Below are 27999 nucleotides of genomic sequence, written 5' to 3' on the forward strand. Positions count from 1 at the left end.
TTGCTCCATCAGCTGGAGAGGGAGATGACAGCAGAAGAGGGATTGTGGGTGCCAAGTCAGCCCCCGCAGGGGGTCAGCTAGGCTCAGGCTGGTGCAGCTGCAGCTCCTGGGGAATCCCAGCAGCTGATACCAGCAGGAGCTGTACAGAGATGGACACCCCGATGGACACCCTCTCAAACCACCTGGACCTGTCAGGGTGCCCGCAAAACTATCGGACTATATATGCTCTTGTTGGGGACCAGCAGTCCATCACCAACTGCTGCCAGCCAGGCTCACACACAGCCACAGCACACCCTGAGGGTGCTGCACACAGCAGGGTGGCCAGAGCCAGTCCTTGGCAGTGATTTCCACACCCCTGGTTGTCTGAGTTGCTTCTGCCTCAGCATCCCAGTGCTCCACCCCAATGGGGAGGCTTAAGGACCTGGCTACTTCCACCTCCAGGGCCAAGGCCATGCCAGGGATGTCCTGCAGGGAAATGCAAACTTTATGCTGGAGCCCAGGACAGGCTCAGGCAGGGGAACTGAAGGCAGGTGAGGTGGTGGATGACATTGGCAGAGCCCAGCCTGGAGGCGCCCATTCCTGCAGTGCCTCCAAACCCAGCTCTGAGCTGCTTTTTCCCATCTCCTGTCCCCAGATCCATGGCAGGTTAAGGGTGAGGGACTGGCTGTGCCTGCTGCACAGCACAGCCAGATGCCCTTGCCAGCAGCACCGTCGCAGGAGATGCTCTGGCCCCAGGCAGGGCACAAGGACAGCACCCGAGGAACAGCACCAGGCACGGCAGGAGCACGACTGGACACTGCAGAAGTGTGGGGCCCCATGCCAGGACAAAGTGCAGCCTCAGCACGGCTCCAGCCACGGGCAAGCTCCCAATGGCTGAAGCCTCCTGCCGCCCTCACAGGGGTCCCCGTCGTCCCGCGGGGGCAGCATCCCTGGGCCTCTCAGCATTGGCACCGGGTCCAGTCCAAACCCTGGCTCGCCGGAGCTGGGTCCAGGCCAGTCCAAAGCTGCCGTGACGCGGGGCGCAGGAGAAGCTGTTTGTACAGCTGTGCACAGCACGGCAGCGCGAGCCAGCCCCAGGAACATGATGTTTAGAAAAGCACCGGCTAATTTGAGAGTGGATCTGCGCGAGCCGGGGCTGGGGGACGCGCGGCCCAGCTGCAGCCTGGCAGCAGAGAGGGATACGGGGCCGAGGGGAGGATGCTGGCTGCGTCCCCCACCTCTTGTTTGCCTTGTAAATGGACGTCAGGCTTCAATTAGCGGTGGGAATGATGTTCAAAGTGTGAAAGCGGCCCCGAAGCGCCTGGCCACGAGGCTGCCCCGTGGTGCCAGCAGCGGAGGCACCTGCCCGGGGCACAGAGCCCAGGCGGGCAGTCTGGGACCTGCGCTAGCAGCTGCGGAGGGGACAAAGGGCGCAGCAGCCCCCCCCCGTGCCCTCCGTGCCCACAGCCCCACCGGCCCGACCTCTGCCGCAGCCGCCCGCGGCGTCCCCGCTGCCAAACCCCGCGGACGCTCCGAGGCCGCCTCGGGAGAAGGGGGGGGGGGGGGGAAAACGGGGGCAAACGCAGCCGTTTGCGGGGAGCCACCGGCGGCTCTCGGGGAGCGGCCGAGCACCGCGCCCGACGGCCGGGGCAGAGCCGCCGAGGCTGCGGGGCCCGGCGGGGCCGGCGGGGCAGTGCCCGGCGGCGGGGCCGACCGCGGGCGGAGGGCTCCCTCTCGAGGCCCCCGGCCAGCACTGCCCGCACCCACCGCGGGGCCGGCACCGAGCCCCGGGGGCCCCCACCGTCGGGGCGCCGGGGGCGAGCACCGGCAGCGAGCCCCCGGGGCTGCGGGGAGCCGGCAGCGAGCGGCGGGGCTGGGCCTGCCGCAGGCCAGCAGCGGGGTCACCGGTGAATTAGCAGCGCGGTACCGCTCCGGGCGACACCGCAGGCAGGGGACGTGTCCTCCACCTTGGCCACCAAAGGCCCCCAAAGGATGCTGCCACGAGCACGCGGTCTGCGGTGGGCACGGCCGGTGGGACCGCTTCTAATGAGCTCCTCTCGTTAACCAGGGGGCTTCCTGTGCTGCCGACACCGCCACCAAGGCGGAGAGTGTCCCAGCAGCCCCCATGTGTCGTGTTGGCACCCCGTGCATTGTGTTGGTGCCCCACATGCCGTGTTGGTGCCCCGTGACAATGCTCGTCCTGCTCCCCATGCCGCCCCCAGAGCCAAGCAGCTCCTCGCCACTCACAGCCCCAAGCAGCCGTGCTCCCGGTGTCTGACCCCCGTGCCCTCAGGACACGGACCCTGCGGCACGGCCTCCCCGGGCAGCGGGTGGGCAGCTGGGGATCTGCGGCCAGGCCTGCGCTGGGGGCTGCCCAGCACCAGGATGCCACCCGCGCCTGCGGTGGCCCAGGACGGGAGCAGGCGGTGGCAGCGGACGCGGCGCTGCGGGGAGCCCAAGGTGCGAGGAGAGGGCCGGGACCCGGGACACGTGGCCGGGACACGGTGAGGCACGGGGCGGCCGAACAGCGGCGGTGGCACTGCGGGGACAGCGGCACCCGGCGGCCCCGGGACCCCCGGTGTCACCTCCCTGGGGCTCGCTGCCCCCTGCCCGGTGCCGGCGCTCTCCGTGTCGCCCCCCCGGGCCGCTCGCTCCCGCCCCGCGGCTCCCGCCCGAACCCCGGCGCGGCGGCGGCAGCCAATGGAGAGCAGGGGGTGTGTCCTCCGCCGCGCGAGGGGCCAATAGGGAGCTGGGGGCGTGCCCTGGGCGGGGCGCGGAGCCAATGGCGGCGCGGGGCGGGGCGGGGCGGGGCGGGGCGGGGCGATGCTGCCGCCGGCGGGGGTGCGGGAGCGCGTCCGGGCCGTGCACGGCGGCGCGGCGCTGCCCGAGCTGCTGCGGCGCTACGACGGCTGGGCCGGCCGCTACGAGCAGGTGCGGGGCCGGGACCCGCCGGGACCCCCCGGCACCGGCACCGGGACCGGCACCGGGCCCCCCCCTCCGGCAGCGAGCTCTCCCGGCGCCCCGCCGCCCGCCCCGCTGACCGCCCCGTCCCGCAGGATGTGGCCGCGCTGGAGTACCGGGCGCCGCACCTGGCCGCCGCCTCGCTCGCCTTCGCCTTCCCCGCGCCGCCCGCCGGGGCGCGGGTGCTGGACGTGGGCTGCGGCACCGGGCTCGTAGCGCGGGAGGTACGGGACGGGACGGGACGGGACGGGACGGGACGGGACGGGACGGGGCGGGAGGAGCGGGGGTCCCGGAGGCCGCGCGGTAACGGCGCCGCCCGCCCATCCCCGCAGCTGCAGCGCCGCGGGTTCGGCTGCCTGCACGGCGTGGACGGCAGCGCGGGGATGCTGGAGCGGGCGCGGGGCACGGGGCTGTACCGGCAGCTGCAGCGCTGCGTGCTGGGCCGGGAGCCGCTGCCCGGGCCCGCAGGTAACGGCCGGCACCGGGGGGGCGGCGGCGGGGGCCGGCGGGGGTCCCTCCGGGGCGGTGACACGGGGCCCCCGCAGAGCACTACGACGCAGTGACGGTGGTGGGGGCTCTCGGTGAGGGGCAGGTGCCCTGCTCGGCGCTGCCGGAGCTGCTGCGCGTCACCAAGCCAGGTGAGGTGGCCCCGTGGGACGTGGTCCCCGTGGGACGGGTCCCCAGCCCGACCCCCGGTTTGGGTGCGGGTACGGGCAGGCCGGGACGTGGCCTCATCCCCACGGGCACGGGGTCACACGCTGGTGTCCCGGCCAGCTGGGTCCAAGCCAGGGGTCGGGGCAGTGGCGCTCCTGACCCGCTGCCACCCCTGGGTGACGTGGTGCAGCGGGGGCCTCGTCACCCTGTCCCCTGTCCGGGCAGGGGGCTTCCTGTGCCTGACCACCAGGAGCAACCCCTCGAACCTGCGCTACAAGGCGGAGCTGGAGGCAGCGCTGCAGCGGCTGGAGCAGCAGGGGGCCTGGCAGAAGGTCCTGGCGCAGGAGGTGGAGCGCTGGGAGAGAGCCACCGAGGAGGAGGAGAGCGTCCAGGGCACTGGCTACATCTCCGGTGTGGTCTACATCTATCGCAAGTGCCCCGTCCCGCCTCTCGAGGAGGGCTGAGAGCTGAAAGGGCGCCAGGGAAGGGGGCTGAGCCTGGTGCCCTGCACGATGTCACCCTGCATGTCCCCTGCCCCATGCAGCTGTGCCACCCCCTTCCCACACAGCAGCGCTTCCAGAGCCCAAACTTCCCTGTTCCCTTCCCCATCTCCTCCCCTCGGGTCTGAGCCCTGGGGACCTGCTCCTCAGCTCGGGGAGGGCCTCCAGGTTTCATCGGGGTCTCCTGGGCACCTCCCTTAGCCCTGACATTCAGGTTCCTTGGTCCTTGTCCTTGCTGTCCCATCTCACAGCTCTTTGTGACATCTTTGCAGCTCCATCTGACTGGGCAGAGCCACCTCCTGTCTGGGCTGTCTCCTCCCCACCGTGCCCACCTCCCACGTGGCCATGGTCAAAATCTGGATCCTTCTTCATCTTCCCTGCTCCAGACCCCAGGCCTCTGCCTGGGGACTGTTGCTGATGGGTCCCCATCACCACGTCCTGCTGTCCCCTGTTCATCCCCCTCAGGAGCTAACCAGTGTGCCCTGAGGTGCCAGAGCCCCGTCTGAACCTGGAGCAGCTTTGCCAGCACAACACCCAGCTGGAGAAGCTTTCAGAGCACCACATCAGCCTTTCATCCCTGCTTAAGCTCTCATTTTCCTACAGCTTTGTAGTTAATGGTCTGGGTGGGAAATGAACCTGGAAGAGACCTCAGGAGTTGGTGGCTGCTCCCCACCCAGGAGCCACCCTGGCATCTCCTGTCCATCCTGTTCCCCAAGCCCCTTGTGATGGTGCCTCCACCCCTACCTCCTCCAGTCCTTCCTTGGGAAGTTTTTTACCCAAATCTCTTGCTGGGATCTTTCTTTCTTCCTTCCCCAGACCTGTTGCTGCTTGTCCCGTTCCCATGGATGTGGGGATCGGGTGATCTTCCTCCCTGGAGCTCAGCCCCTCCGGGAGGTGGCAGCCCTGCAGTCTGCACTGGGCTCTGGTTGTATCCAGTGCTCGGTGCCCATCCCGGTGAAACCAAACCAGGGGCTGAGCCCTGTGAGCCCTCACGCCAGTCCCAGGGCTTTGGACACAGCCAAGTGCCCCAGGCTGGGTGCTCTGAATGTGTTTTGAGGACCACAATACCCATTGTAAAAATGGGCACTTGTCACCCCTCCTGGCTGGTCTGTGTTGTCCCCCCATGTCCTGGTGTTGTGGTGCCCACCTCACCTCTGTGTCACAGGCACTGTCCCCTTGTCCCCAGTGCTGCCCCGACCAAGGGGCCATGGCTGTCCCCATCCCATGCTTGGCTGTCAAATAAACCTTGCCTTTGCTGCACGTTTGTGGTGTGTTATTCCCTTGCATGGGGCTGCTGGTTGTCCTGCAGGGTGGGGAGGGTGGTCCCCCCTCTTCCTGCCTCAGTTTCCCTGCTCCTGCATGGGGAGCACCCTGGCTGGCAACTGCTGCATCCTCATGGGGATGTGGGGACAGGACAGGGGTCAGGACAGCCCCTCCCCGAGCTGGCCACAGGGGTGTGAGAGCCACAGGAATTGTCACCGTCCCCCTGCAACGCAGTTAGAAATGAGCCCAGGCAGCTTCGGTGGCACCGAGAACTTTATGGGGGCTGGGAGCAGGCGGCAGCACCCAGCACGAACACAGCCCCTGCCTGCATCCTGGGGGCGGTGGGCAGGATCCGTCCCCTCACCCAAGGGGAGCAGGGCTGGCAGTGGGACGGGGCCACACATTGTCACAGCCTGCAGACAGGGCAAAGCGCCGGGGGGCTGGGATGGGGACTCAGCTGTTGTGGGAATGGGGCGTGTGGGCAGGGGGTGCTGGATCCGGACAGGCTGGGCACCACGGGCCTGTCCCCAGGATGGGCAGCTCACACGTAGTCTTTCATGGGGTAGCCCATGGGGCTGCAGCTCTTCACCGCTCGGTACTTCCTGGGGTAGTGATCCCGCTGGGATGGGGGCCCTGAGCAGCACAGGATGCCCCCGCCGAAGAGCTGGAGGGCACTGGAGGCCCAGCCGATGTAGAGGGCAGCCCCCAGCTCTCTCTTCAGGGCCTCGGGCACCATAGGGTTGTAGAAGTTGGTGACGATGCTGTTGGCGGACCAGGACACGGGGATGAGCAGCACGATGCCAGCCAGGACAAAGATGGCACCTGCCACGATGGAGACGCGCGTCTTGGAGTTCTTGTCCTCCACACAGCGGGTGCAGTCGGCACCCGAGATGGCGGTGAGGAGGGCGAAGAAGGCCACGATGATGGAGGTGACCACCAGGGCACGGGCAGCTTGCAGGTCGGAGGTGAGGTCCAGCAGGGAGTCATAGACCTTGCACTGCATCTGCCCCGTGCTCTCATACACACAGTTCATCCACAGCCCTTCCCAGAAGACCTGGGCCACCACGATGTTGTAGCCGATGAAGGCCGTCACCTTCCACATGGGCAGGGCACAGGTGAGGATGGAGCCCAGCCAGCCCAGCACGGCCAGCACCAGCCCGCCCAGCTGCATCGTCATCGTCGCCATCGCCAGCACCTGCGGGGACAGGGCACAGCCATCACATGCGGGGTTCCAGAGCCGGGCCAGAGCTGGGAAGGGTGGTGCCTTTGGGCTGGGTGCATCCTGCTCCCATCCACGTGGGGACGGCTGCAGGCCAGCACAGGGACACACACGCTGCATGTGGCATTGCTGCAGAGCAGCACAGGGACACTTGTGCTGCAGACAGCACTGCTGCAGGCCTGCATGGGCACACAGACTGCCATGGGGAGACTGAGCTGCAGGAGCTTGGGCAAGTCGTGTTTTTACTCAAAATGTCCCCACAGCACAAGGCAGTCGTGTGTGGTTGCCCCATTCCAGCTGAACCATGCCAGTGCAGGGCACATTATGGGGGGGAAGGCTTTTGGGGAGCAGGACAGGGGCTCGCTGTGCCCATCAGGGTAGGGCTCCCACCCCACAGCTGCGCAGGGCTCTGCGCCTCCCGGCCCTGCCTCCTACAGGCTTCACTCTGCCCTCAGCAACCTTTGGACCTGGGGCTTCCCGTCTGGGGTGCTGGGAATGGGCGCGAGCCCAGGTCTGCCTCTGATAGCGACTGCAGGGCTCAGCACTTTCAGAGATACCGGCCCCTTTTTCTCCAGACAAGCAGCACAGGGAGCCCAGGGATGAACTGGGGCTGGTCAAACCCTCACAGCTGACTACAGAGTGGGGCACCATGGACAGCTGGATAGAGGGGGTGCTGCTCCCTGGATAGGGGACACCAGGGGCACCAACCACTGTACCATGCCATGGTCCCTGGGCTCATCCCAAATCACTGCTCGGCCCCACGTGGAGCAGACCCTGGGCTGCCTGCACCTCCCCGCCAGGGGCCGGGACCCGTGCTTGGCAGCCAGGAGCAGCCGAGTTTTTATGGTCCCGGCGTGGCAGCAGGTATCGGCTGTGCCTGGCACACCCTGAGGCTGTTGGAGGTTTCACCGCAGTTTCTCCAGTCCTGGTTTCGGTTTCTGTGGCCTCTCCTGCACACCTGTGCTTCCGTCCTTCCCCGGACCTCTCACCCATTGGCACCCCAGCTGTGGCAGGCACCTTGCCGAGCTGGGGCTCTACGTTAGGCCTTTTAGGCTGAAAATAAAGTCCCTTTCTCCCAGAAAATGGAAGAGGCCAGGGGTTGGGATGATGGGAAGCCATCCTAGGTGACCTCTGCAGCCAGTGGGTCCCAGGCTGGTGGGGCGGCTCCAGCAAGTGTCACCATCCCCATGGATGTCTGCACCAGGGACTCACAGTGACCATAGCGCTACCATTCCTGCCCATCCACTGCCATTCCCAGCTCTGTGGGAGCGTTTGGGCTCCCCACTTCCATCCCCCCTCCCAGCAAAGGATGGGCACGAACCAGGAGCTCTCAAAGCCTCCAAACCCAAGGAGCACCCAGAGCCCCACAGCTCGGGAGCCCCCATGGTGGGCAGCACGTGTTGTCCCCATGCACTCTGAGTGCACACACACAACGTTCCCAGGGCTGGCCACAGGCCGGCCAAGCACCGGCAGGGTTTCAATGCTGGAAGACAAACAGGCAAAACACCCGGTGTCACCCACGCCGGCCCCAGGTGCTCTCGGGTGGCCCCGGGGCGCGGGGCCGTGCCAGCACACCCCTCCCGCCATCCCACGTCCCAGCTGGCGCCCGCCACCTCCTTCCTGCTCGGCACGGCCGGTCGGGCAGGAGCAGCGCTGGTGCCGGTCCCGATGCCTGGGGCCCTGCAATAGCGTGGGGCGGCCCCGCTGCCACGCCTGGCGCCGTGAAGGCATCTCACCTTCGAGGCACCCGCTGTCACCTCCAGGGGTCTCCCGGTGGCCCAGGAGGGGAACACGGCCGTGGCAGGGAGGCCAAGGCTGGACCAGGGGCGAAGAGAGCGGCTGGCCCCAGGCCCCAGCCCGGGGGAGGCTGGCGCTGTCCCTCTGGAGAGCAGATTTTGGGGTGTTTGAGGCTAGTGTTCTCCAGATGTGGGGTCCACAGTGGAGGCCCCACAGGCTGCCCCGCCACTGAGGCCAGAGGATAAAGACAACGGAGCACAGCGGGGTCCGAGCAGCTGCCGTTTAATGTGGGATGGCTGCGACACGGGAGCAGGCACTGCCACAGCCAGGGGTGCCGTGAGCCCCCCCCGGGCCACCCCGGCTCCTGCCCCACAGCAGGGGTGAGAAGCCCGGTGCAGAGCCCCGCGCACCGCCCGCTCCCCTCCCGCCTCCCCGACCGGTTCTCCCAGCCCAGCCGCTGCCTTCCCACTCCCAGGATAATGATGCCCGCGCCCCGGGGAGCTGCCGAGAGAAATTCCACGCACATAGAGCTACACAAAAATGCTGAAAGTAGGTCAAAGTAAAACTACAAGGCACAGGGGGTCAGAGCACCCCAGCCACCCCTCAAGACCGTGCCGGGGTTTGCTGAGTCACCACGTCCCCTGACCACGTGGGATGGGTTTGCTGTCCTCGCTGCCCCGTGGTGATCTAAGGACACGTCCTGGGGTTTTCCCGGACTTCGCAGTGGCGTTTGGGTGAGTCCCCCGGCCAGAGCCGGAGTTGTGTGTCACCCGCGGGACGGGCACCCCGCAGCGCTCAGGGCCGTGTCACGGCACGGCACACCCCGATACCGGCAGCCGGGGCTCCTTCACCAAGGAGATGCTGCAGGTGCCCCCGAGCCGCGGGGGGGAGCGGGGCAGGCAGCCAGGACAGCAGCGTTTTGTTCCCCGTCCCAGACGGGATTAAAGAACCAGCTTCAATCCACAGGCGAACAAAGGCAGCTCTGTCTGCCCTCCCCTCACACCGCTCTGTCTGCCCTCCCTCACACCGGCCCCTCCGCACCACCCCGGCACCCGGCCCCAACCCAGACCCCCGTGGGGCCGTGGGGTGCCCTGGGGGCATCCCCCCCAGGATTCACCCGTGGCGGCTGGGTGGGCGCAGCAGGGCGGCGGTGGGTCCGGGTGGGAGAGGCGCCAGGACGCGTGCGGGGTGCTGGGAGCGGCTCCTAGACGTAGTTGCTGGCCGGCAGCGAGCGGGACGCCGTGTACTTGGCAGAGTAGGGCTTCTCGCCCCGCGGCGGGCAGGTGCAGCACAGGATGCCCCCCCCCAGCAGCAGCAGTGCGGAGGCCGCCCAGCCCACGTAGAGGGACGAGCCCAGGTCCCGCTTCTGGGACTCGGCAACCAGCGGGTTGTAGAAGTCCCGGATGATGGAGTTGGCCGACCAAGAGATGGGGATGAGGATCAGCACACCGGCGATGATGAAGGTGACCCCGGAGAGGATCATGACCTTGGCCTTGGCGGTCTCGTCCTCCACGCAGTTGGTGCACTTGCCGCCAGCAACAGCGAGCAGGGTGCCCAGCACGGCCAGCACGATGGCCACCACCACCAGCGCGCGGGCGGCCTGCAGGTCCTGCGGCAGCGCCAGCAGGGAGTCGTACACCCGGCACTGCATCTGCCCCGTGCTCTGCACCACGCAGTTCATCCACAGCCCTTCCCAGATGATCTGCGCCACCACGATGTTGTTGCCCACAAAAGCCGTCTCCCGCCACATGGGCAGCGCGCAGCAGAGGATGGAGGCCAGCCAGCCGATGACGGACAGAGCGATGCCCAGCACCTGCAGCCCCATGGAGGCCATCGCTCGCCGGCGCGTGCCTGCTGCCGCCGCGCAGTGCCGCCCGCCAGGACCATGGCGGGCGTTATATGCCCTCGCCGAGGGAGGAGCCATCCCGCCGGCACCGGACGAAGGGGTAAAACCAGTTTCCCGGGATTCCTCCTCTCGCATTTCTCCCCACAGCCATGACACCTAATATCCCTGCTGCTCCCACGGTGGCCAGGATGAGGCCACCCAGGTGCAGGATCGCAGCCACATGCTGCCCGTGGGCAGACGGGGAGATGCCCAGGTAGGGCCGGAGCTGGCCCTGCAGCTCAGCCTGGGGTGCTGTAGGGGAATAGACAGCATCCGGGATGGGGATTTCTCCACCGTCACTCCCGGCCCCTTCTTCTACATGACCAGGATGGATGCCTCCACACGTCTGTGCCCCAGTTTCCCCCCAGTGGCTGCTCCTGCCCCTGTCTGCCATAGGCCCCATGCCAGGGAGCAGCAGCTGTGCCAGCCCTGCTGCTGGGCTCCGCGCCGGGCAGGGCACAAGCGGCTCTTGTTTGTTCCTTGGCGTCTGATGAGCGCTTCCCATCCCTCCATTTGGCCTCAGGCAGGAGGTGCCACCGCCCACCGCCGAGACCCACAAACCGGTCGGAGCTGCTGCTGGCTTGCCGCGGAGCAGAGATGGCGCTGCCTGGGGCGAGGCAAGGGGCAGACCCCAAAACCCTGATCACTGTCCCACAGCTGACATTCACATAGCAGCCCCTGGCCCCAGCCTGGGCTTAGCTGGACCAGGCACACGGTACCGAGATGCCAGCATCATTCTGCAACCACCCCAAAGTGCCTGGGTGCCACGGTGGCACCGAGTGGAGACTGGGGTGCTGAGCACAGAAGGCCACATGGTGCTGGGGGCATTTTGGCACAGCCAGCTGTGCCCACCGGTGGACACCAATACTTTGGGCTCTGCCTGACCTCCCCCCTTTTTATCCCCAGCCCCTGCACACATCTCCTGCCTGTCCCCTCCAAAGTCCCCCCCATCTTGTGCAGAGGCACAGCCTGAAGCCAGACAGCCTGCAAGGACAGACAGGCAGGCAGTGCACCGTTCCCTCTCCAGCTTAATCTCTGGGAGAGATAACACGGCCTGAGACTATCTTTGTTTTTCCAAGCACACAGGCACTGGGTGGATAAGGTATCAGGAAAGCCCTGTGGGGCTGCATTGGGGGTGGAAGAGCCAGCCCCCACCGGGTGCTGCATCCTCTAACCTGCCAAGAAGCAGGATGGTGGTTTGCCGATATGATATAATTGCTTGTGCTAATTGTTCAGCATGATGGGCTCTTGAGCCACCTCTGACCATGCTGGGGCGTTTCTGGGCTCTTGTATGGAGAAGGCTCCTGCTCTACCACACAGCCCCACTCACGATGGGACGAGCCGTGGCCATGGCCAGGAGGTGACAGCAGCCTTGTGGTCCATGCAGAGTGGTGCCACGAGGATGCCACCAGCACTGTGGCTGGGGACACAGGTGTCCATGCAGGCAGGGCAGAGCCCAGGCACTCAGGGACACTTGGGTCTCGCTGCAGAGCCCCCGTCCGATCCCTGTGCTGTTTCAGGGGAGCCACTCAGATGCTGGGCTGCTCCGGGGTGCTCCCGTGTCTGTCTGTCCATCTGGAGCACCCACATTGCTGGCATACCAGAGCACCCACCCACGAGCCAAAGGGCCGAGCGCCACGGTCAGGGCTCCCTTTAATCAGCGGGGCGGCGGCAGGGACCAGAGCATCCCCCGGCCGGGGCACCCTTCCAGGGATGCAGCACCAGGGCCGAATCCTGCCCCAGGCTGGATGTGGCTTCGCTGCCCAGCCGGCTGCTCTAACCACACCGTCATTTGGGGTTGGAGGCAGGCGCACACACATGCATGCACACACCTCATTGCACAACCTTGGCCCATGTGGGACGTGTCCCCACAGGTGCCTCCAGGCTGGGGACAAATGGCAAGGTGGGGAGCGGGACATTGCCACGCTCAGCGCATCCAGCGCCTGCACTGAGACAGGCACGGGGCAGCTCGCCCTCACCCGTGGAGCTAAAGCAGGCGCCAGCGTGGCCGTTTGACAGCTGATTACTGTAATTAAAGCCAGAATGTGACATGTCCTCAAAATGGTGTCTGTCACCAAGAAACAGCCCTCGTGCCCTTCCTCACGTCCCCCAGCCAACACAGCCAGCCCCGTGTCCCCAGCACTGCCGCGGGGGCCAGCAGGACACATGGACACAGGGCTCAGCGGGGAGCAGCGGAGCTGACCCCTGCAGCAGTGTCCCACCTCACACTGCGCCAGAGGATGCCACCCGACTGGGGACACAGCCTAGCTGGACTTCAGGGAACTCCTCCACACCAAAACGGGGTGCTCAGTCCGTCCTGGGGTTTTGCCTGGCACCAATTGAGTGTGGTTGCCTTGCCCCGAATCCCATGGGATTCGCAGGTCAGGGAGGACTGAGCTGCTGTCCTCATTCCAGTGCACCCCAAAGGGCTTGGAGAGGGCAGAGCTCACCTCCCATGGTGGCTTACAAAACGCTCCCCATGGATCCCCCTTGCTGCGGCAGGACAGAGACGTGCTGCATCCCCGTGCGGTCACCTTGGGGCAGGGACAGGGGACCAGGCATTAAACCTGCAGTCACTGCAATGCTCGGCGCTGGTGGCACAGAGGGACTGGCACAGTCCCTGACCTTGTGCCAGGCAGAGGACACCCTGCAGGGACAGGACTGGCAGATGTCCCTGTGTGGATCACGCGTAGCAATTCCCCCTCTCCCTTGCCACCGCATTCACTCCCAGTGCAAGACCTCGCCGCACCAGCACCACAAATACCTTGAGATCCCAAAAAGACAGGCGGAGGGGAGCCGGGCAGGGCCGGGAGCTGCAGCGGAGCTGGCGCAGAGCTGAGCAGCCTCTCCCCAGGGCGCACACGGGGCGGCGAGGGATTAGTTACCCACATGCCGCCACGCTCATTGGAGACTCAATGTTCCCAAAAAGTTCTTGCCTGACATAAACTCCCTGACCGACTGCAATGTGCAGAGTAAGGTTGTTTTCCTCTACCTGAAAGCAAAGGTTTATTAACTCACACAGCCCAGACAGATGCTCATGGAAAGCACCGTGCAAGGGAGCTGTGGCCAGAAACAGGACCTTTAGTCTCGAGTCACTGAGAAAATAAAATCCCTATGCGTTCGCTGAGCAAAAAAAGCAGCCAAAAATGGGCAAAAGCACTGGCAAGTCAAAGGGACGTGTGAGCTGACCGTCATGTGCTGGGAAGGGGACACCTCTGATGTGGCATGGCAGGTGTAAGGGGGGGTCCGCACATGGGTGATGTCTGGGGGGGGGTCGTGCCCTCAGCAAAGCCTGGGCAAGACAAGGAACCGCTCAGAGCCCATAGGGGTGGGGGTGTCCCGGGTGTGCTGCGATTCAGGGTGGCTGGGGCGTGCCACCAGCCCCCTGCCAGGCCCCACCGGCCAGTGCCCCGCGGCCCCGGCACCCTGCGTGCGGTGCTGCCGGCAGCCCCGTCCCCGCCCCGCCGCCAGACAGAGCTGCCATTGATGCTGGAGCCGCCTTACCTGCTCCCCGCCGCCGCCGAAGGGGCTTCAACAATGGGACGCCTGTGTGCCCTGGCCGGGGCAGATCCTGCAGCCCCGCGCCTGAAATATAAGCAGGCGAGGCAGCACTCACCGCCCCAGCACCGCTGCCCCGGGGGGAAAGGCGCCGGCCCCGCCGCGACCACAACCAGGGGGAACACCCCAAGCCCCGCGCTGGCCGCACCGCGCACGTGAGCGGGATGCGGCCCCGCAGTGCCAGGGGCAGTTTCTGCTGTCACCTCCTGCTGTCACCCGCCCTGCGGCAGCTGGAGCTCCTGTCCAGTGCGAGATACACATGGGGACAGGAATGGGGACAGGTCCCCTGGGCCACCTGCGGTGGCTGTCCCCCTGCCAGTGTAGGTGCTTGTGGAGAAGGGCCACCACCACAGTGATGCTCACACACCCCTCAGTCTGGCCTTCACTCAGGGTCACATCCGTCCCCATGTCACCATGAGTCCCCCCTTTGTTCCCACCACAGGGACCCGCTGCGGGTGATGCACCCCCTCACTTCCCAGCAGCAAGGAGAGAGAAGAGGGGCTTCATGCACATCTGGGACCCCACAGGGATGCCAGCCCCCTCGGCTGTTTTGGGTAAACACCAGCAAGCCAATTCCTTGCCACAGGAATGCATCCTAAAGTGTGCGGCGGCCAGCACCCCGAAACCCCGGTGATTTGCCCCTTCCTCCGCCGTGAGTCAGGCAGCCACCACTGCCCCAGGCCGGCAGCGCAGCGTGAGCGCAGCCTGTACTTTGGGCAGTTTGGGATGATGAGGTGGGGAGGCAGCGCGGCGCGTGGGGGCTGATTGCAGGGCCAGGAGATCCGTCACCCCGGTCCTGACCCGGTGGCCCCAGCCCCACAGCTCTGCGAGGGGTATCCCCCTGCCCCACGGCCCTGACCTAGGTGTTTCCCCTGCACCTGCGCAGCCGTGCGTGCACCGCTGGGTGCTTGTTTGCGCACACACTGCCGGCATGCGCATGTGTGTGTGTGCGCGTGCACCTGCCTGGCAGTACTTCTGCTCCTCGTTGTGCCTGCGCTGTCTGGCGCGTGCACCCAGGGCTGCATCTGGGGCACATTCCCCTGTGGGTGCGTGCACTTGTGAGGGTAGCTGTGCGTGTGCACAGGTGTGCAAGCACCCATGTGAGCACGTCTGAGTGTCAGGGTGTTTGTGATTCTGTGTCTGTGTGTGTACCTGTGCGTGTCTGTCTGCGCATGTGCTTGTGTACCTCTGCGTCCATCCGTCTGTCTGTGGCTTTGTGTGTGTGTGTGCCTTTGTCTGTCCGTGTCTGTCTGTCTGCCTCTGTGTGTCCGTCTGTCTGTGCAGCCATGTGTCTGTGCATCCCAGCCAGCAGGGGGTGCGTGTGTTTGGGTGTGTGTGCATTGTCCCCCGCGCAGCCTGCACCTGTGCACCCCTGCGTGCCGGGGCCGCAGCCGGCAGAGCTTTGCACTGCCAGCACCTGGCTGTGTGTCCCCGGGGTACCCCAGCCCTGTCACCACTGCCACCTGCCCAGGGACATGCCCGTCTGTGCTGTGCTTTGTCACCCCGAGGGCTGGGCCCCCCCAGCAGCACCTCACCAGGTGCAAGCCCCTTTGCGTGCTGCTTGCACAGAACCCCCCAGCACCCCGGGTACCCGGCCCAGCCACCAACACCAGCACGCCATGGGGTGCCGTGGGGTGCCGTGGGGTGGCAGGCTGACCCTGCTGCATAAGGGGTGTCAGGGTGCCACGGGGTGGTGGAGGTCAGGCACAGGGTGCCACGGCACAGCACAGTGCCAGAGGCACCCAGGCACAGGCCACTGGAGTGCCGTGGGGTGGCAGGAGCTGACCCAGCCAGACTGGGGGTGTCGGGGTGCTGCGGGAAACAGCTGGGTCAGGGCCCCCTGCCTTTGGGGTCCTGGCTACTGGAGCAGGGGGGGGTTGTGATGCAGCACAGGCTGCCAGCACCCGCTGCGCACCGCGCTCTTGAGTAGTTAATGAGTTGTAGGGGGGCCCTCGGCAGCGGCCAGGAACAGGCTGGAGCAAGCCCGCGGGCACTCACTCAGCTGCAGAGGAGGGGGCAAGCGCATTCCTGGGGTGGGGGGCTGGAAATACCTGCAGCACTCTGGTCAAACAGCCGTGCAAGGGATGGGGGAGCCGCATGCACAGCAGCACCCCACTGCCTTGGGGTGGCTCTTTTTGGGGACAGTGAGCCCCAGGATGTGACTGCTCATGGGACGACCACGCCTGGGCAGCCAGCCTGTGCCTGCCTTGTTTTTCTGTCGCCAGTTGCTACTCAGCCAGGCCTGCCAGGTGGATGAGGTGACGCTGCCAGAGTGTTACGTGCTCTGTCTGCTTCCTTCAAGGACAAAACATTTGAGCAGGATGAGTAAAGAGGTTTATCACCTGGCCAGGGATCCCAATGGGCACACCCTGCCCAGCACGTCCCACGTTACACAAGGGGGATCGGGGGCTCAGGACAGGGGGATGGGTGGAAACGGGGGCTGTGTGGGGTCGGGGCTGCGTGGGGACTGCCAGCATGGGGTGCGTTGTGGCGAGGCAAAGGGGCTGCACTTTGTACGGTGATGCAAAGGTGCCTGAGTGCACCCTGCTCTCACTGAGCCACAGTGAGATAAGAGGCAATCTGCAAGCGGATAAAAACCCCAACAAGGCTGTAATCTTAAATAAACTCCCTTCCTTTTGGACACTATGTTAAACGTGAGATCTGATAAGGTGCTCCAGAAATACAACAGACTGTGACCTACAGCATCCCTGCTGAAGAGGCTGGGCTGCGGGAGTGACGGCTCCCACCCATGCCGTGCTGTATCAGTCATGCTGCCTGGTATAGGGGCCCGGGCTAGGATCTGGCCATGGCCATGTCCAGCATGTAAGCACAGACGAGGGATTTCCAGGAATTTCCAGGCCCTGCTGCCTTTAGGAAGGGTTGTGAAGGGGCAGTGGTGGATGTGGGCTCCCCAAAAGGCACCGAGGTGCAGGGTGGGCAGCAGGGCTGGCACTCAGAGCCCATGGACGTGCACCGCAGCCCATCCAGCTCCTTGTCCGGGCTTCCCAGTGCCACGCCGTGGTCTCCAGATTGCACCCATCCAGACCCACGCCCCGAAACTAGGCCTCTGCCGGCAGTGGCCATCTCAGGTGGCTTCTCCCCCTCCCTCCCCTGCGCCAGCGCCATCTCTGCAAACAAAGGGGAGGGTGTGGGACGCTGCGACCGAGCCAGTGGCGAGGAGCGTCCGGCGGTGAAACCCCACCCCGGGCGGGCGCTGAGCGAGCGCAGCCCGGCCCCGGCCCCGCCAGCCCTTATAAGCACAGGTGCACCCAGGTGTAAGCCGATCCCCAAGGCTGCAGCGGTGAGCGGAGCCCGGGGTGGTTTCGGTCAGTGGGTTCCTTTCCGCCATCGCCTGGGGCGCGCTGAGCCGGACACCATGTCTATGGGGCTGGAGATCGGTGGGGTGACCCTGTCGGTGCTGGGCTGGCTGTGCAGCATCATCTGCTGCGCGCTGCCCATGTGGCGGGTGTCGGCCTTCATTGGCAACAACATCGTGACGGCGCAGATCATCTGGGAAGGGCTGTGGATGAACTGCGTGGTGCAGAGCACGGGCCAGATGCAGTGCAAGGTGTACGACTCCATGTTGGCGCTGCCGCAGGACCTGCAGGCTGCCCGCGCCCTCCTGGTGGTGGCCATCGTGCTGGCCGTGCTGGGCCTGATGGTGGCCATCGTGGGCGCCCAGTGCACCCGCTGCGTGGAGGACGAGACCACCAAGGCCAAGATCACCATCGTCTCCGGCGTCATCTTCCTGCTCTCCGGCATCATGACCCTCATCCCCGTCTCCTGGTCGGCCAACACCATCATCCGGGATTTCTACAACCCGCTGGTGCTTGAATCGCAGAAGAGGGAGCTGGGCACGTCCCTCTACGTGGGCTGGGCAGCCGCCGCGCTCCTGCTCTTCGGGGGGTCCCTGCTCTGCTGCTCCTGCCCCCCCAAAGATGAGAGGTACGCGCCCAGCAAGGTGGCCTACTCCGCCCCACGCTCCGCCGTCACCAGCTACGACAAGAGGAACTATGTGTGAGCCCCCACTTCCCCGCCCCGGCCCCCCGAGGGGCTCGGCCACCCGCACCCCCACCTCCAGCCCCGTCCGGCGGGATCGGTGCCACCAGGGACCCTCCGCCCCGCGGGCCGGGGAGAGACCCCGTCCCCGAGGGCACCCCGACCCCGGCGAGAGTGGGCAGAGGTGGGGGGCGATGGGGGGGGGGCAACGGGAGAGGTCCTGGGGTCAGGGCTGGGCCGCGGGAGCGGGAGCCGGGCGGGCGGCTGTGTAAATACAGACGGTTTCGTGTAAACAGAGCCAGTTTCGGGTTGCCAGGAGAGCTCTTCGCATGAGCGCCAGGAGGAAGCGGCAGTGCCCCTGTGCCCTGCCCCGCCAGCCCCCGGCCCCCTGGCCCCCCCGCCGGCCAGGCGCCTTCTCTCCCTGTTACGCGTGGTCTGTACGAGTTACATTTGTCAATAAACGTGTCCTGTTTTGGTAGCTGCGTGTCCTTGGGGAAGCTCTCCTCAGCTGGATGGAGGGGGGGACATGTGGGGTGGGAGCCATCTGCGGGACAACAGCTTCAGCCCCACGGGCTGAAAGTGTGGAGCTAATTAGCACAATTAAGGAAGAAAATGCCAGCCCCGGAGCCGGGATGGATAGGAACCCACCGCAGCCAGGACCATCTCTTTGTCCTCTCAAACAGGGGCGTGAGCACAGAGCTGTCCCCATGCCAGGAGCCACCCCACCGGGAATGGAGCCCACCGGGGTCACCGGGGACGCCCCCCCTGGCCCCGCAGGAGCAGCAGCGTCCACACAGCACCAGATCTGGGGACATGCAACTCCCAAGTCCCATCCTGTGCCCCAGCCCCTCCTTGCTTTCTCTCCCCCTCTGGCTCCCTCCCAACCCATGGGACTGCCCTTCTGGGGTCTGGTGGTCCCGGGGAGGGCTGCTCTCCCCCACACACACACTTTTGAGGGTACTGCTGGCAGCGGGTGGGTCTGCAGACACCCAAGCAGCCGTTCACATCCTGCTGCTGACACTCCCTGCCCGCTCAGTACAAAGTCTGGCTCTCCGGAGGGGAAGACGGGCTCTTTCCCCCCCAGCAAAGGCTGGGGTGAGGCCGCATTGCACAACCGCCCGTACCGCCTGTTCCCAGCCGGCGGCATGGCACGGCTCGGCTCGGCTCGGCCCCACAGGGCCCCCGCCTTCCCGCCACGCTCCAGCGAGCAGGGACAAAGCCGCAGGTGCATCGCCCCGTCCCGCGCGGGGCCGCCGGCTGCTGCCTCCTCTCGGCCCTTCCCCGGCCCACCGGGGACGTCCTGCAGCCGCCGCTTGGAAAAGCGCTGCCCAGAGGCAGGGCAGAGCAGGCGGTTTCGCCACTCCCGGTCCGACACCCCCGTGGGCAGGCCGAGCCCGCGGCGACCTGCACGGCTCCGGTTCCCCGGCCCCACCTGGCCCCCGATAAGGATCGGCCGCGCTGCGGAGCGGAGCAGCCCGGCTGGGGCCGGCCTGGGGCTCCCGGGGACAGCGGGGCGCTGGCACGCGGGGCCTGCGGGCAGGCGGTGACCTTGCTGCCTGCAGGCGGAGGCCGGCAGCGAGCACAAGGAGGCCTTTGAGGGACGCGGCCCCCCCCCCGGTTCCACCCCCGGTGTCAGCTCTCCCCTCGCTGGCTCTGCGACAAAGGCAGCGCTGCGGGGCCGGGATGCCTGGTGCGGGGAGGCGCTGCCGCCGATCACTCGAGTGTGGCTGCGGGGCACCGACGTGCACCCACGTGCTGCGTCCTGCCACAGCACAGCACGGCACAGCACAGCACGCGGCCCCTCGGGGCGCCATGGGGAGCAGGGCACGGCAGCACCACGCAGGCCTGGGGGAGTCCCCAGGATGGCAGAGGTCTGGGGGGAGCACCGCACATCCTCGGTCACAGGTCCCAGGCGGGGCTGGAGCCCCACGGGGACAGGGACAGGGACGGGGATGGGGACAGCTGCCTGCACGGGGCCGGGCGTCGGACGGGCAGTGTGCAGGGACACGCGGTGTGACGTGGTGACAACGGGGGGACACGGTGGCACACCATGGTGCACGGTGACACACACGGTGACACCCGGTGACACACACCCGGTGACACCGCTGGCACACGCGGCCCCGTTCTCCGAGGCCCGCTCCGGGCGCTGAGTCACGGCGCCGCCGCCCCCTCCGGCCGCCAGGGGGCGCGCGCGGGCAGCGGCGGGAGGCGGGGCCGCCGGTTGCGCGTCACGTCCTGCGCGCCGCCCGCCGCCGCCGCCGCCGCCGCCATGCTGCGCCGGCTGCCCCGCCGCCCCCACCCGCCGCCGCCCGCCGCCCGCTCCGCCGTGACGTAAGGGCCCGGCCGCGCGCGGGGCCAGGGAGGGAGGGAGGGAGGGGGCGGGGCCGTGCCAGGAGGGGCGGGGCTGCACCCCCCGCTTGTCCCCGCCCCCTCGCCGTGTGACCCCGCCCCCTGCCCGGGCCTGGCCCCGCCCCTTCTCGGCCCCGCCCCTCCAGGCCCCGCCCCCTCTGCCCCGCCCTGACGCCCCCCCCCCGCAGGGCCGTGCCCCTGTCCCACGCGGCGCTGGGTCCCGCGGGGCCGCGGCCGCCCCTGGTGCTGCTGCACGGGCTGTTCGGCAGCCGCGGCAACCTGCAGACAGCGGCCAACGCACTGGCACGACGCAGCGGCAGCCAGGTGAGGCCGGGACCCGGGACGGGGGGGACGGGGAGGCCGCGGCGGTGCCCCGGGGCTCGGGGCTGTGGCCGCCTGCACTGGTGCCAGGGGTGACGGGGCGCTGCCCGGCAGGTGCTGACGCTGGATGCCCGCAACCATGGCAGCAGCCCCCACAGCCCGGTGATGACGTACGAAGCCATGAGCCTGGACGTGCAGCAGCTCCTGGCCCGCCTGGGCATCGCCAAGTGCATCGTGCTGGGACACAGCATGGGCGGCAAGACGGCCATGGCGCTGGCCTTGCAGCGGGTCGGCGGGCGCCTGAGGCCGGTGGCGGGAGCGGGCCGGGTGGCGGGACGCTGTGGGAAGGGGGTGGCGACCGCGAGGTGGGGGGTGACACCTGAAGGAGCTCGGGGATGGGCACGCGGAGCTCTGCGCTGGGGCAGGAGGAGGCTGCAAGCCTTCGAGGAGCCTTGCCGGGAGCCCTGCGCCTGGCCCTGCCACGCAGAGTGTGGCTGGGAGGGCTCGGCTCGCGTCCAATGTGCCCCGCTTGTGTCCCCAGCCAGACCTGGTGGAGCGCCTCATCTCCGTAGACATCAGCCCTGTCTCAACCACGCTCGTCTCCGAGTTCTCTGCCTACATCTCTGCCATGAAGTCAGTGAACATCCCGGCTGGTCTGTCCCGCTCTGCAGCCCGCCAGCTGGCTGACAGTCAGCTGAGTCCAGCGGTCCAGGTGGGAAATCCTTCTGCTGGAACGGGGCTTCTGCTCCTGGCCTGTCCCTGGGACACTGGGCTTCAGGACCACAGTCCCTGCTGGGCTCTTCCCTCTCCTGCTAGCTCGGTGCTGGCCTGTGCAGCTGGGCCACCAGGGCACTGGGGGACTTGGCACACGGAGCCTGTGAGGCCTGCGGGGTGGGCTGGAGGGGACAATGCAGGGTGCCAGCACATCCTGAGGGCGCGTTGCTCTCACTGATGAGCGTGTTACCCACCAGCACATTCCTCTTTTGTGGCAGCACCCGCAGCTGAGGCAGTTCCTTCTCACCAACCTGGTGGAGGTGGAGGGCCGCTACGTCTGGCGTGTGAACCTGGAGGCCATCTCCCACCACTTGGAAGATATCATGAGCTTTCCTGTCTTCCACAAGCCATACCCTGGCCCTACACTCTTTCTGGGAGGATCCAACTCACCCTATATCAGGTGGGACTGGAAAGAAGTCCGTGGTTTGACCCCTCATGATCCTCTGCAGCTGCTGAGGGTGCGAGGAAGTCCCAGGAGGGGGGAGGTCCTGGAGTGAGCCCTGTGCCTCCAGCAGCCGGTGACACCAGCACGCTGGAGAGCGAGGAGGAACCTGGGGGCAGCCCCAGGCCTTCCTAGCAGTGAAGGGAGATGTGGTCAGAGCTGGGCTAGCCCTCTGCTTGGGGAGTGTGAGGGCAGACATTTGGACAGACCTCTGACCACAGCTCCCATCTCGTGTTCACTCGTCCTGCAGTTCCAAAGACTACCCAGAGATCCAGCGCCTCTTTCCCAGGGCAGATATCCAGTTCATTGAAGGTGCAGGTCACATAGTCCATCAAGATAAATTTGAAGAATTCATCACCGCTGTCCTCAATTTCCTGCCCCCACCGTAGCACTGGGGACCAGGGTTTCTGCAAACATTGTGTGAGACCTGAGGAGCCCTGGGCAGTGGTGCAGGGCTCCTGGGCTCTGGGCAGAGGGGCTCATCCTGGACCAGCTGCCCCCTTCGCAGTCCTAGGACTTCTGCCATCCCTGCACACATGGAGCTGGAGCTGAGACACATTTCCATGCCCATCCCTCTGAGTTCTCCTGCAAGCTCTCTGGGACACTGGTGGCACTGGCTCAGGCCACAGCCTGCCTGCACTGCGGTGTTTCAGACACTAGGAGGAGGCAGGAGAGTCTTCTCCTTCCCTACTGCCAGACCACCTGGTAGCGGAGCTGCAGAACTTGCAATAAACCTGACTCCATGCCAAGGTAGAGAACAGTTTGGGTGTGGCTATGGAGGAGAACAGGAGCAGTGGTGGGCACAGGAATGGGCTCTGGCTTACCTGAGGGGATGCTGGTGGGGCTGGGGTGTTAGACATGGGCTTAAGGAACCCTCATGGCTCCCAGAGGGAATCACATCCTTCCTCCACCTCCAGGCAGTGTGAGGACATGGAGTGAGCTGCCTCCTGAGAAAGGCGACGCTGTGGGCCTGCAAGGGGGAGCTGCAAGGAAGGAGCAGTGGGAACATGGACACCCACCCTGCTTTGGGCTTGGTGGCCTGGGTAAGGGAAGGCTTTGCATTCACTTTCTTTCCCGAGGGACTCAGCCAAAGGAGATGGAAACCTGGAGAGCATGCAGACTCTGGGCAGAAACTCGAGATGCCGAGGGACAGCAGGGCATGAGGCAGCTCTGTTGTTGCATCCCCTTGTGCCAGAGAAGACAAACCATAGCTCTTGCACAACTCGGGTGAGGACTAGAGGAGACACTGTCATAGAATATCCAAATTGGAAGGGACCCGCAAGGATCATAAAGTCCAGCTCCTGGGTCCTGGTGTCCCAGTGGTGCAGAGAGCAGATACACACTGAGCAGTCGTGGGCCTCCAGGGCAGCCCCAGGCAACACGTGCCCAGCCACCCTCAGGGTGGGCACCCCCTCTGATTTCCACCCTCCCACCTTGCTCACAGCTGCCGCAGGAACGCAACACAACAGCAGCTACTGCCGGCCATGGTGACCATCCACCCACCACAGGCTAGAGGCAAAGAAGAGGTACTGTCTGATGTTAAAAACCCTTTATTAGATAACATGTAGAGTCAGAGACAGGGTGGAAGTGGCTGTCGGAGATCGTCACTGCTGGGGAGATGCTCCACAGGCTCTGCTTGACTAACATCTCTTTACCATTGCCATGTTTGCATTCAGTGCTCTACTGACAGGCATCCGCTGCTCCCTGGCAAGAATTTGCTCAGAGGTTGCAGGCCACAAAAGGAAAGGAGAGGAGACCATGGACTATTTTATTCCAGTCTGAGGTTGCCTAGAGGAGAGGGCAAAAAGAACTGGTTCAGAGATTGTGTTTCTACAGAGAACACAATTCTTGGCCTTTACTCCAAGGACAGAAAAGGAAATTTTCCTTAAGTGCATCACTCTGAAGCGGAGCTGAATTCCCCTTGAGTTTGAGCCTTCTGCTGTATCACTCCCAAATTCAAACACTTTCTCTGTCCGTGGCTTTTTTTTTTTAAACCCATCGGAGAACATGAGACCAAGACACCCCTGAAACAGGTGCTCAAGGAAGTTGTTTTGGTAGCCCGTATCTGCTGTAGTCAGCTGGGAGATGGGGAACAAGTCAGGCCAGTGCCTGGCACCTACTACCAGTACTCGTGTCCTTTGGACATACAGCCTAAGCTGTGTGGTCTGAAGCCAGGAGAGATGGGGAATTTATCCCTGCTCCTGCCCTCTGACAAGATTACCAGGTTTGGGCCACAGAGAAAAGGCTGCTGTAGAGGTGTGAGGTGAAGATACTCACGGCAGGCAGATCAGTGGCCTGGGAAGAGATAGAACTTCCTGAGCATTGTAGTTCTTTCTTGTGTTGGCAACTGCTTAGGGAAGTCTTCAAAGGAACGTTGGACCTGGGGTGAGAGAATGGGGAGAAATGAGGACACCCCTTCCCAGCATGGGAACAGCATAGGGAATCAGGAGGCATTCCCAGGAAGGTGTCTGGTGGCACAAGGGGCGCCATGGGCTGCACCAACACTCCAGGTTCTCACGCACCCACCACACAGCGTGATGCTGATACCCCTGGAGATCCAGCTGATTTTCCAGGCCAAACCCGAGCACCTGGACCCCTTTCCTCAGGAGTTTGCTCCTGAGGCCTGCAGAGGAACAGCCTGCCCTGGCCAGAGCTCTGCTTGGAGCTGGGCCCTGCTCCCAGAGCAGTATCTCTAACCACTGCATAGCTGCATCTGCATTTGACTGCAGAGCCTCACCTTTCGGAACAACTCCTGCAAGTCACTGTTAAAGGCATGGTTTCGAAACTGCTCTACCAGTCTCTGGATAAAAATGGTGCCTCTTACTGGGTTTCTCCAGGAGACGGTATCTGGGGAGACAAAAGATGCCAAGTGTCATTTCCCTGGTGTTCTCCACTGCCACAGTGATTAACACTGGGTGCTACAGCAGGAAACAGGGTCACCTTCTCTGGGATATTTGTATTTGGCCTATCTGACCTGCAGGATAAAGAATGGGAAAAGGACAGAGCATTCCAGGGAGGCTGGCTGGGATATATCCTCCTCAAGCCTCTCTGTCCACCCTGCTGCCAGCCACACTCCTGATGTGTGCCAGCTGGCATGGCCTGGAGCCATCTGACCGAGCCAGACTCCCTGCAGGAGACAGCTGTCCCTAGCCAGTCGCTGTGGTGAGATAAATGGGCTGGGGAAGGTGTGCGGGCAGAGCTGGTGAGGAGGCTGGGGTGAGGGCAGGCAGCCAGGCAGGCTTCCCTTCTGGGGAGCACTGCAGCACCAGGGTGCCTAGTGCATGGGTGAGAGCAGCCCCAGCTCAGAGTGTGCCAGGAGGGCACAAAGCTCCAGCCCTGGTGCCGCTCACCCAGACAGGGCTCAGGGCCTGGCACAGCCGTGTACCCTGGCACCAGGGCATGTTGCCCTCTCCAGAGGCTGCTCCAACCCCAGAGCAGTGCATGCCAGAACACCTGATGGCGAGGACCCCCAGGCAACCTACCCCAAGGAGGTGGTGTGGAATAGACCCATGGCACGGGGAATGGCAATCCTGTCCCCCTCACCTCCCCTCAGACAGGAGAACTATCTCCCAGGAATTGCTTACCAGGTGTGGAGGAATATAAAGTGGCAAAATCACTCTCCAGGTGAATTAATCTCATTTCTTTACATTCCAGCTTTACAGTGTTCATGCTGTCTGAGCTGAGAGCAGGCATCTCGGAGATGGCTGAGTCAGACACCAGCACCGACCCTCTTTTGTCTAGGAAGATAGGGCCAGCCATCAGTAGTGGGGTGCCCCAACCTCACCCTGTGCTTGGGGCAGACTTGCCCTGGGAGAGCCTGTCTGGCTTGCTCACCTGACAGGCACCCCATAGTGGGAACTCACCTCCACGGCAGGACTGGATAATAACCACCTTGGGTTTGCCAATCAGTGCCTTGCAGTGCTTGTTGTTGAAGTTCTCATATATGGTGTCAAGGGAAAGGATGTCTGTGGTCTCATCTCTGCTCTTGGTTCCGCAGAGCCCAGTCCTACGTCCGTGGGACATGAACACTAGGAAGGTGCTGTCAGAGGTCAAATGATCTTCGTGACCTGCAAAATCCTTCATGACCACGGCCATCTCCTGCAAGCCACAAGGCAGAAGGAGCATCATACTCCTGTAATCAGCTGTGTGGAGATCCAGGCACCAGCTGTCAACAGGAGCCAGGGACAGAGTTGTTCCCATGGTGAGTTGTTCCCATGGTGCCCAAGATCCCCCAAAGCCACGTCTACTCTGAGTCCCCCCGTGACCATTGCACACAAGGGTCTCCACACCATTTGTGGGGCCAGTGCCAGCTGCTTTGTACAGTACTTTACCTGGGAAGTTAAGTTTTCATGGAGGTCCACCCTGTAGCCCAGCCCCTCCAGCAGCTTCGTCATTTCCTTCACATCCACTTCAGCCCCCTCTCGCTGGCTGAGGTGCTCAAACTCTGTGTTGCAGATGAGCAGAGCCCTACGGGTTCGTGTCTCCCGTGGCAAGAGTATGGGATAGATCTGTGAGGAGGGAGGGAGGTGACACTCAGCTGTGGGTGGATGAAGGGGAATTTTCTTGGGAAAAGCACGGAGAAGGCCCACGGACACAGCATCCACACCTCCCTTTCTCTGGGAGATCACCCCAGAGCTCCTGCTCCTGGGCCAGGGAGGACCCTTGGTAGCCCTCGCCCACTCTGGTGGGCAGCAGGTCTGTGCTCCGGCTCTCCTCTCATCTCCTCCACCCACAGCACCTGATTTCCCTCTGCTTCCTGGATGCGCTGGTACTCGCTTAGGGAGCACTGCCGGATCCACTGCTGGCCCTGGATGCTAACGGGGGGCTGCACACCAGGGGACCCTGTAAACACAAACTCCCGCGGTTACACGGGGAAGGACAAGCAGGGACTGTCACAGGGCATGAGTGGGCAAGCAGAACCAGGCTCTGCCACACAGGTGTCCCTGTTCAGTCCCACAGGGGACAGTCCCCCAAGAGCCTTGTCATCGCTGCATGGCAACGGGGACCCACTGCCACAGCACAGTGACACTGGGAACTCCCAGCTGCTCCCACGTCTCCCTCCAGCACCCTGCAGGAGGCACCCAGTGCCTCAGCATGGCTGGGGCAGGCCACAGCCCCGCGTCTCTCACCCGAGCCGGTGGCCAGACCCAGCTGCTCCACCAAGGCGTGATCATGCTTCCTGAGGCTGTCGATGAAGATCTGGCTGGCCTTGGAGCCTTTCAGGCGCACAGCATCAATGAGGCAGCGGGCCTTGTCACCTGTCACTGCATAGCCTTCTTGTACCTCATCCACTTCTCCCTGGCTCAGCACCTTGTGGGCCAGTAGGTCATCCAGAAGCTTCGAGATCAGCGGCTTCCGCACACGCTCCACGAAGTCCGCGCGCACCTTCAGCAGCTCCTGGGCTGCAGGGTGGCCACGTCAACACCCAGAGCCCACGCAGGCCACAGCTCCACCGCCCTCCCCAGCCATCCCCTTTCCCATCTCTTCCCTCAGCGCTCCTCCTCGCCCACCCGAGGCTGTCCCCACCGCCCCCCAGCTTTTTCACCAGTCCTGGGCGCTTCCCGGGCCGCCCCCCGCCTGTTCCTGCTACCGCACAGCCACGGAAAGCGCCCCGGGGGGACACAGCCCTGGCACGGGGCCGCGCCCGGCTCCTCAGCCTGCACGCTGCGGTGCCCCGGGCCCAGCAGGGCCCGTCCCGGCGAGCCCCACTCACCCGCCATCCCCCTGCAGCCGCTCAGGCTGAGGAAACCGAAAGCAAACGCGCCCCAAACCCAAACGCTCCCGCCCCGCTTCCTGCCTGGAGCCCTGACACGGCCCGCCCGAGCCCCGCCGCCCAGCCCAGCCGCGGCCCGGCCGCGAACCCGCCGCGCACAGCCCCAGGGCCCTGCCCACGGCCCCGCCCGCAGCCCAGCGCCTCCCCCTCGGCTCGGGGGGGGGGGGGGGCCGCGGCCCTGCCCTCGGCAGCAGCCCCCGGGCCAGGCAGAGGCGGCCGCAGCACCGGGACCCCGCAGCCCCCGGGGGCCGAGCGCGGCCCGCCCTGAGGTGAAGGCCTGGCCGCGCGCTGATTGGCCGCGGGGGGACGCGCTGTGATTTCTCATTGGGCGCCGCGCGCCGCGCCCCGCCCCTCCCCGCGCGCCGCGCCCCGTCACGGGATAGGCTGGCGGGCGAGCAGAGGGGCGGGGCCCGGCGGCCGGCTCGGCGCTGGGCGGGGACGCGTTCCGCTCGCTCATTGGCCGGCCGTGCCGGCGGCGCCGGGCGCTGATTGGCGGCGCCGGGCGGGGCGGTGGGGGCAGGGCGGGGAGCTGCACGCGGCACGGGCGGGAGCGGCGCGCGCCGACACAGGTGAGGGCCCGGGGGG

The 27999-nt window shown here is 65.3% G+C and overlaps 7 protein-coding genes across 18 annotated transcripts in view; 4 read left to right on the forward strand and 3 right to left on the reverse strand.

The window, feature by feature from the left end:
- Positions 1–2753: 2753 nt before the first annotated feature.
- Positions 2754–5354, forward strand: METTL27 (methyltransferase like 27). Its single transcript, XM_027445966.3, has 5 exons — positions 2754–2910; positions 3036–3164; positions 3273–3408; positions 3486–3578; positions 3820–5354. Exons 1-5 carry the CDS (start codon positions 2803–2805, stop codon positions 4056–4058), a joined length of 705 nt encoding a protein of 234 aa, XP_027301767.3. The 5' UTR covers positions 2754–2802; the 3' UTR covers positions 4059–5354.
- A 258-nt stretch (positions 5355–5612) lies between these two features.
- LOC101790465 (claudin-3) lies at positions 5613–13857 on the reverse strand. The gene is made up of 2 exons (XM_072026151.1): positions 13703–13857; positions 5613–6552 (listed from the first exon to the last, which is right to left on the reverse strand). The coding sequence occupies exon 2, from the start codon at positions 6541–6543 to the stop codon at positions 5899–5901; it is 645 nt and encodes a 214-aa protein (XP_071882252.1). The 5' UTR covers positions 6544–6552; positions 13703–13857; the 3' UTR covers positions 5613–5898.
- On the reverse strand, positions 8580–13688 carry LOC101802851 (claudin-4). The gene has a single exon (XM_027445965.3). It carries the CDS (start codon positions 10292–10294, stop codon positions 9518–9520), a length of 777 nt encoding a protein of 258 aa, XP_027301766.1. The 5' UTR covers positions 10295–13688; the 3' UTR covers positions 8580–9517.
- A 3167-nt stretch (positions 13858–17024) lies between the features above and the next one.
- On the forward strand, positions 17025–18233 carry LOC101790278 (claudin-3). The gene has a single exon (XM_005015884.5). The coding sequence runs from the start codon at positions 17133–17135 to the stop codon at positions 17775–17777; it is 645 nt and encodes a 214-aa protein (XP_005015941.2). The 5' UTR covers positions 17025–17132; the 3' UTR covers positions 17778–18233.
- A 1319-nt stretch (positions 18234–19552) lies between these two features.
- Positions 19553–25262, forward strand: ABHD11 (abhydrolase domain containing 11). 5 transcript variants are annotated; one of them, XM_072026148.1, is made up of 7 exons: positions 19553–19626; positions 20293–20428; positions 20540–20713; positions 20967–21137; positions 21418–21599; positions 22563–22684; positions 23086–25262. In XM_072026148.1, the coding sequence occupies exons 1-7, from the start codon at positions 19568–19570 to the stop codon at positions 23130–23132; spliced, it is 891 nt and encodes a 296-aa protein (XP_071882249.1). In that variant the 5' UTR covers positions 19553–19567; the 3' UTR covers positions 23133–25262. The 5 variants fall into 5 exon arrangements, with proteins under 5 accessions (XP_071882249.1, XP_071882247.1, XP_071882251.1 ...); XM_072026146.1 differs by having other exon boundaries at positions 22563–25262; XM_072026150.1 differs by lacking the exon at positions 23086–25262 and having other exon boundaries at positions 22559–22699.
- On the reverse strand, positions 23176–27979 carry LOC101789899 (caspase-1). Of its 8 annotated transcripts, none has more exons than XR_011804293.1 (9): positions 27439–27979; positions 26771–27043; positions 26380–26483; positions 25973–26149; positions 25505–25739; positions 25226–25378; positions 24379–24488; positions 23863–24021; positions 23176–23429 (listed from the first exon to the last, which is right to left on the reverse strand). XR_011804293.1 is itself a non-coding variant. In XM_072026142.1 (9 exons), the coding sequence occupies exons 1-8, from the start codon at positions 27869–27871 to the stop codon at positions 23929–23931; spliced, it is 1503 nt and encodes a 500-aa protein (XP_071882243.1). In that variant the 5' UTR covers positions 27872–27979; the 3' UTR covers positions 23176–23429; positions 23919–23928. The 8 variants fall into 8 exon arrangements, 6 of the variants coding, with proteins under 6 accessions (XP_071882243.1, XP_071882242.1, XP_027301817.3 ...); XM_072026142.1 differs by having other exon boundaries at positions 23919–24021; positions 27514–27979; XM_072026141.1 differs by having other exon boundaries at positions 23919–24021.
- The window catches only part of MTMR4 (myotubularin related protein 4), a 53131-nt gene continuing 53001 nt past the window's right edge, over positions 27870–27999 (forward strand). The window contains exon 1 of the mRNA XM_027446011.3: positions 27870–27983. The gene's annotated coding sequence lies outside the window, so the exon portion shown is untranslated. The remainder of the gene's footprint in view (positions 27984–27999) is intronic.

This window comes from Anas platyrhynchos, chromosome 20 (assembly GCF_047663525.1).
Source record: "Anas platyrhynchos isolate ZD024472 breed Pekin duck chromosome 20, IASCAAS_PekinDuck_T2T, whole genome shotgun sequence".
Taxonomy (NCBI): Eukaryota; Metazoa; Chordata; class Aves; order Anseriformes; family Anatidae; genus Anas; species Anas platyrhynchos.

Bases quoted from the DNA above. Each gene is read 5' to 3' on its own strand.
- ABHD11 (XM_072026147.1), top strand. From the start codon at position 20,025: ATGCTGCGCCGGCTGCCCCGCCGCCCCCACCCGCCGCCGCCCGCCGCC. The intron at 20,429-20,539 runs GTGAGGCCGGGA...GCTGCCCGGCAG, and splicing joins CACGACGCAGCGGCAGCCAG to GTGCTGACGCTGGATGCCCG. The intron at 21,600-22,562 runs GTGGGACTGGAA...ACCTCCAGGCAG, and splicing joins TCCAACTCACCCTATATCAG to TGTGAGGACATGGAGTGAGC.
- LOC101790465 (XM_072026151.1), bottom strand. From the start codon at position 6,543: ATGGCGACGATGACGATGCAGCTGGGCGGGCTGGTGCTGGCCGTGCTG.
- LOC101789899 (XM_072026141.1), bottom strand. From the start codon at position 27,871: ATGAGCGAGCGGAACGCGTCCCCGCCCAGCGCCGAGCCGGCCGCCGGG. The intron at 26,150-26,379 runs GTGCTGTGGGTG...CCCTCCTCACAG, and splicing joins AGGAAGCAGAGGGAAATCAG to ATCTATCCCATACTCTTGCC. The intron at 24,022-24,378 runs GTGAGGCTCTGC...CTCTCACCCCAG, and splicing joins TGCAGGAGTTGTTCCGAAAG to GTCCAACGTTCCTTTGAAGA.
- LOC101790278 (XM_005015884.5), top strand. From the start codon at position 17,133: ATGTCTATGGGGCTGGAGATCGGTGGGGTGACCCTGTCGGTGCTGGGC.
- METTL27 (XM_027445966.3), top strand. From the start codon at position 2,803: ATGCTGCCGCCGGCGGGGGTGCGGGAGCGCGTCCGGGCCGTGCACGGC. The intron at 3,409-3,485 runs GTAACGGCCGGC...GGGCCCCCGCAG, and splicing joins GCCGCTGCCCGGGCCCGCAG to AGCACTACGACGCAGTGACG. The intron at 3,579-3,819 runs GTGAGGTGGCCC...CTGTCCGGGCAG, and splicing joins GCTGCGCGTCACCAAGCCAG to GGGGCTTCCTGTGCCTGACC.
- LOC101802851 (XM_027445965.3), bottom strand. From the start codon at position 10,294: ATGCGAGAGGAGGAATCCCGGGAAACTGGTTTTACCCCTTCGTCCGGT.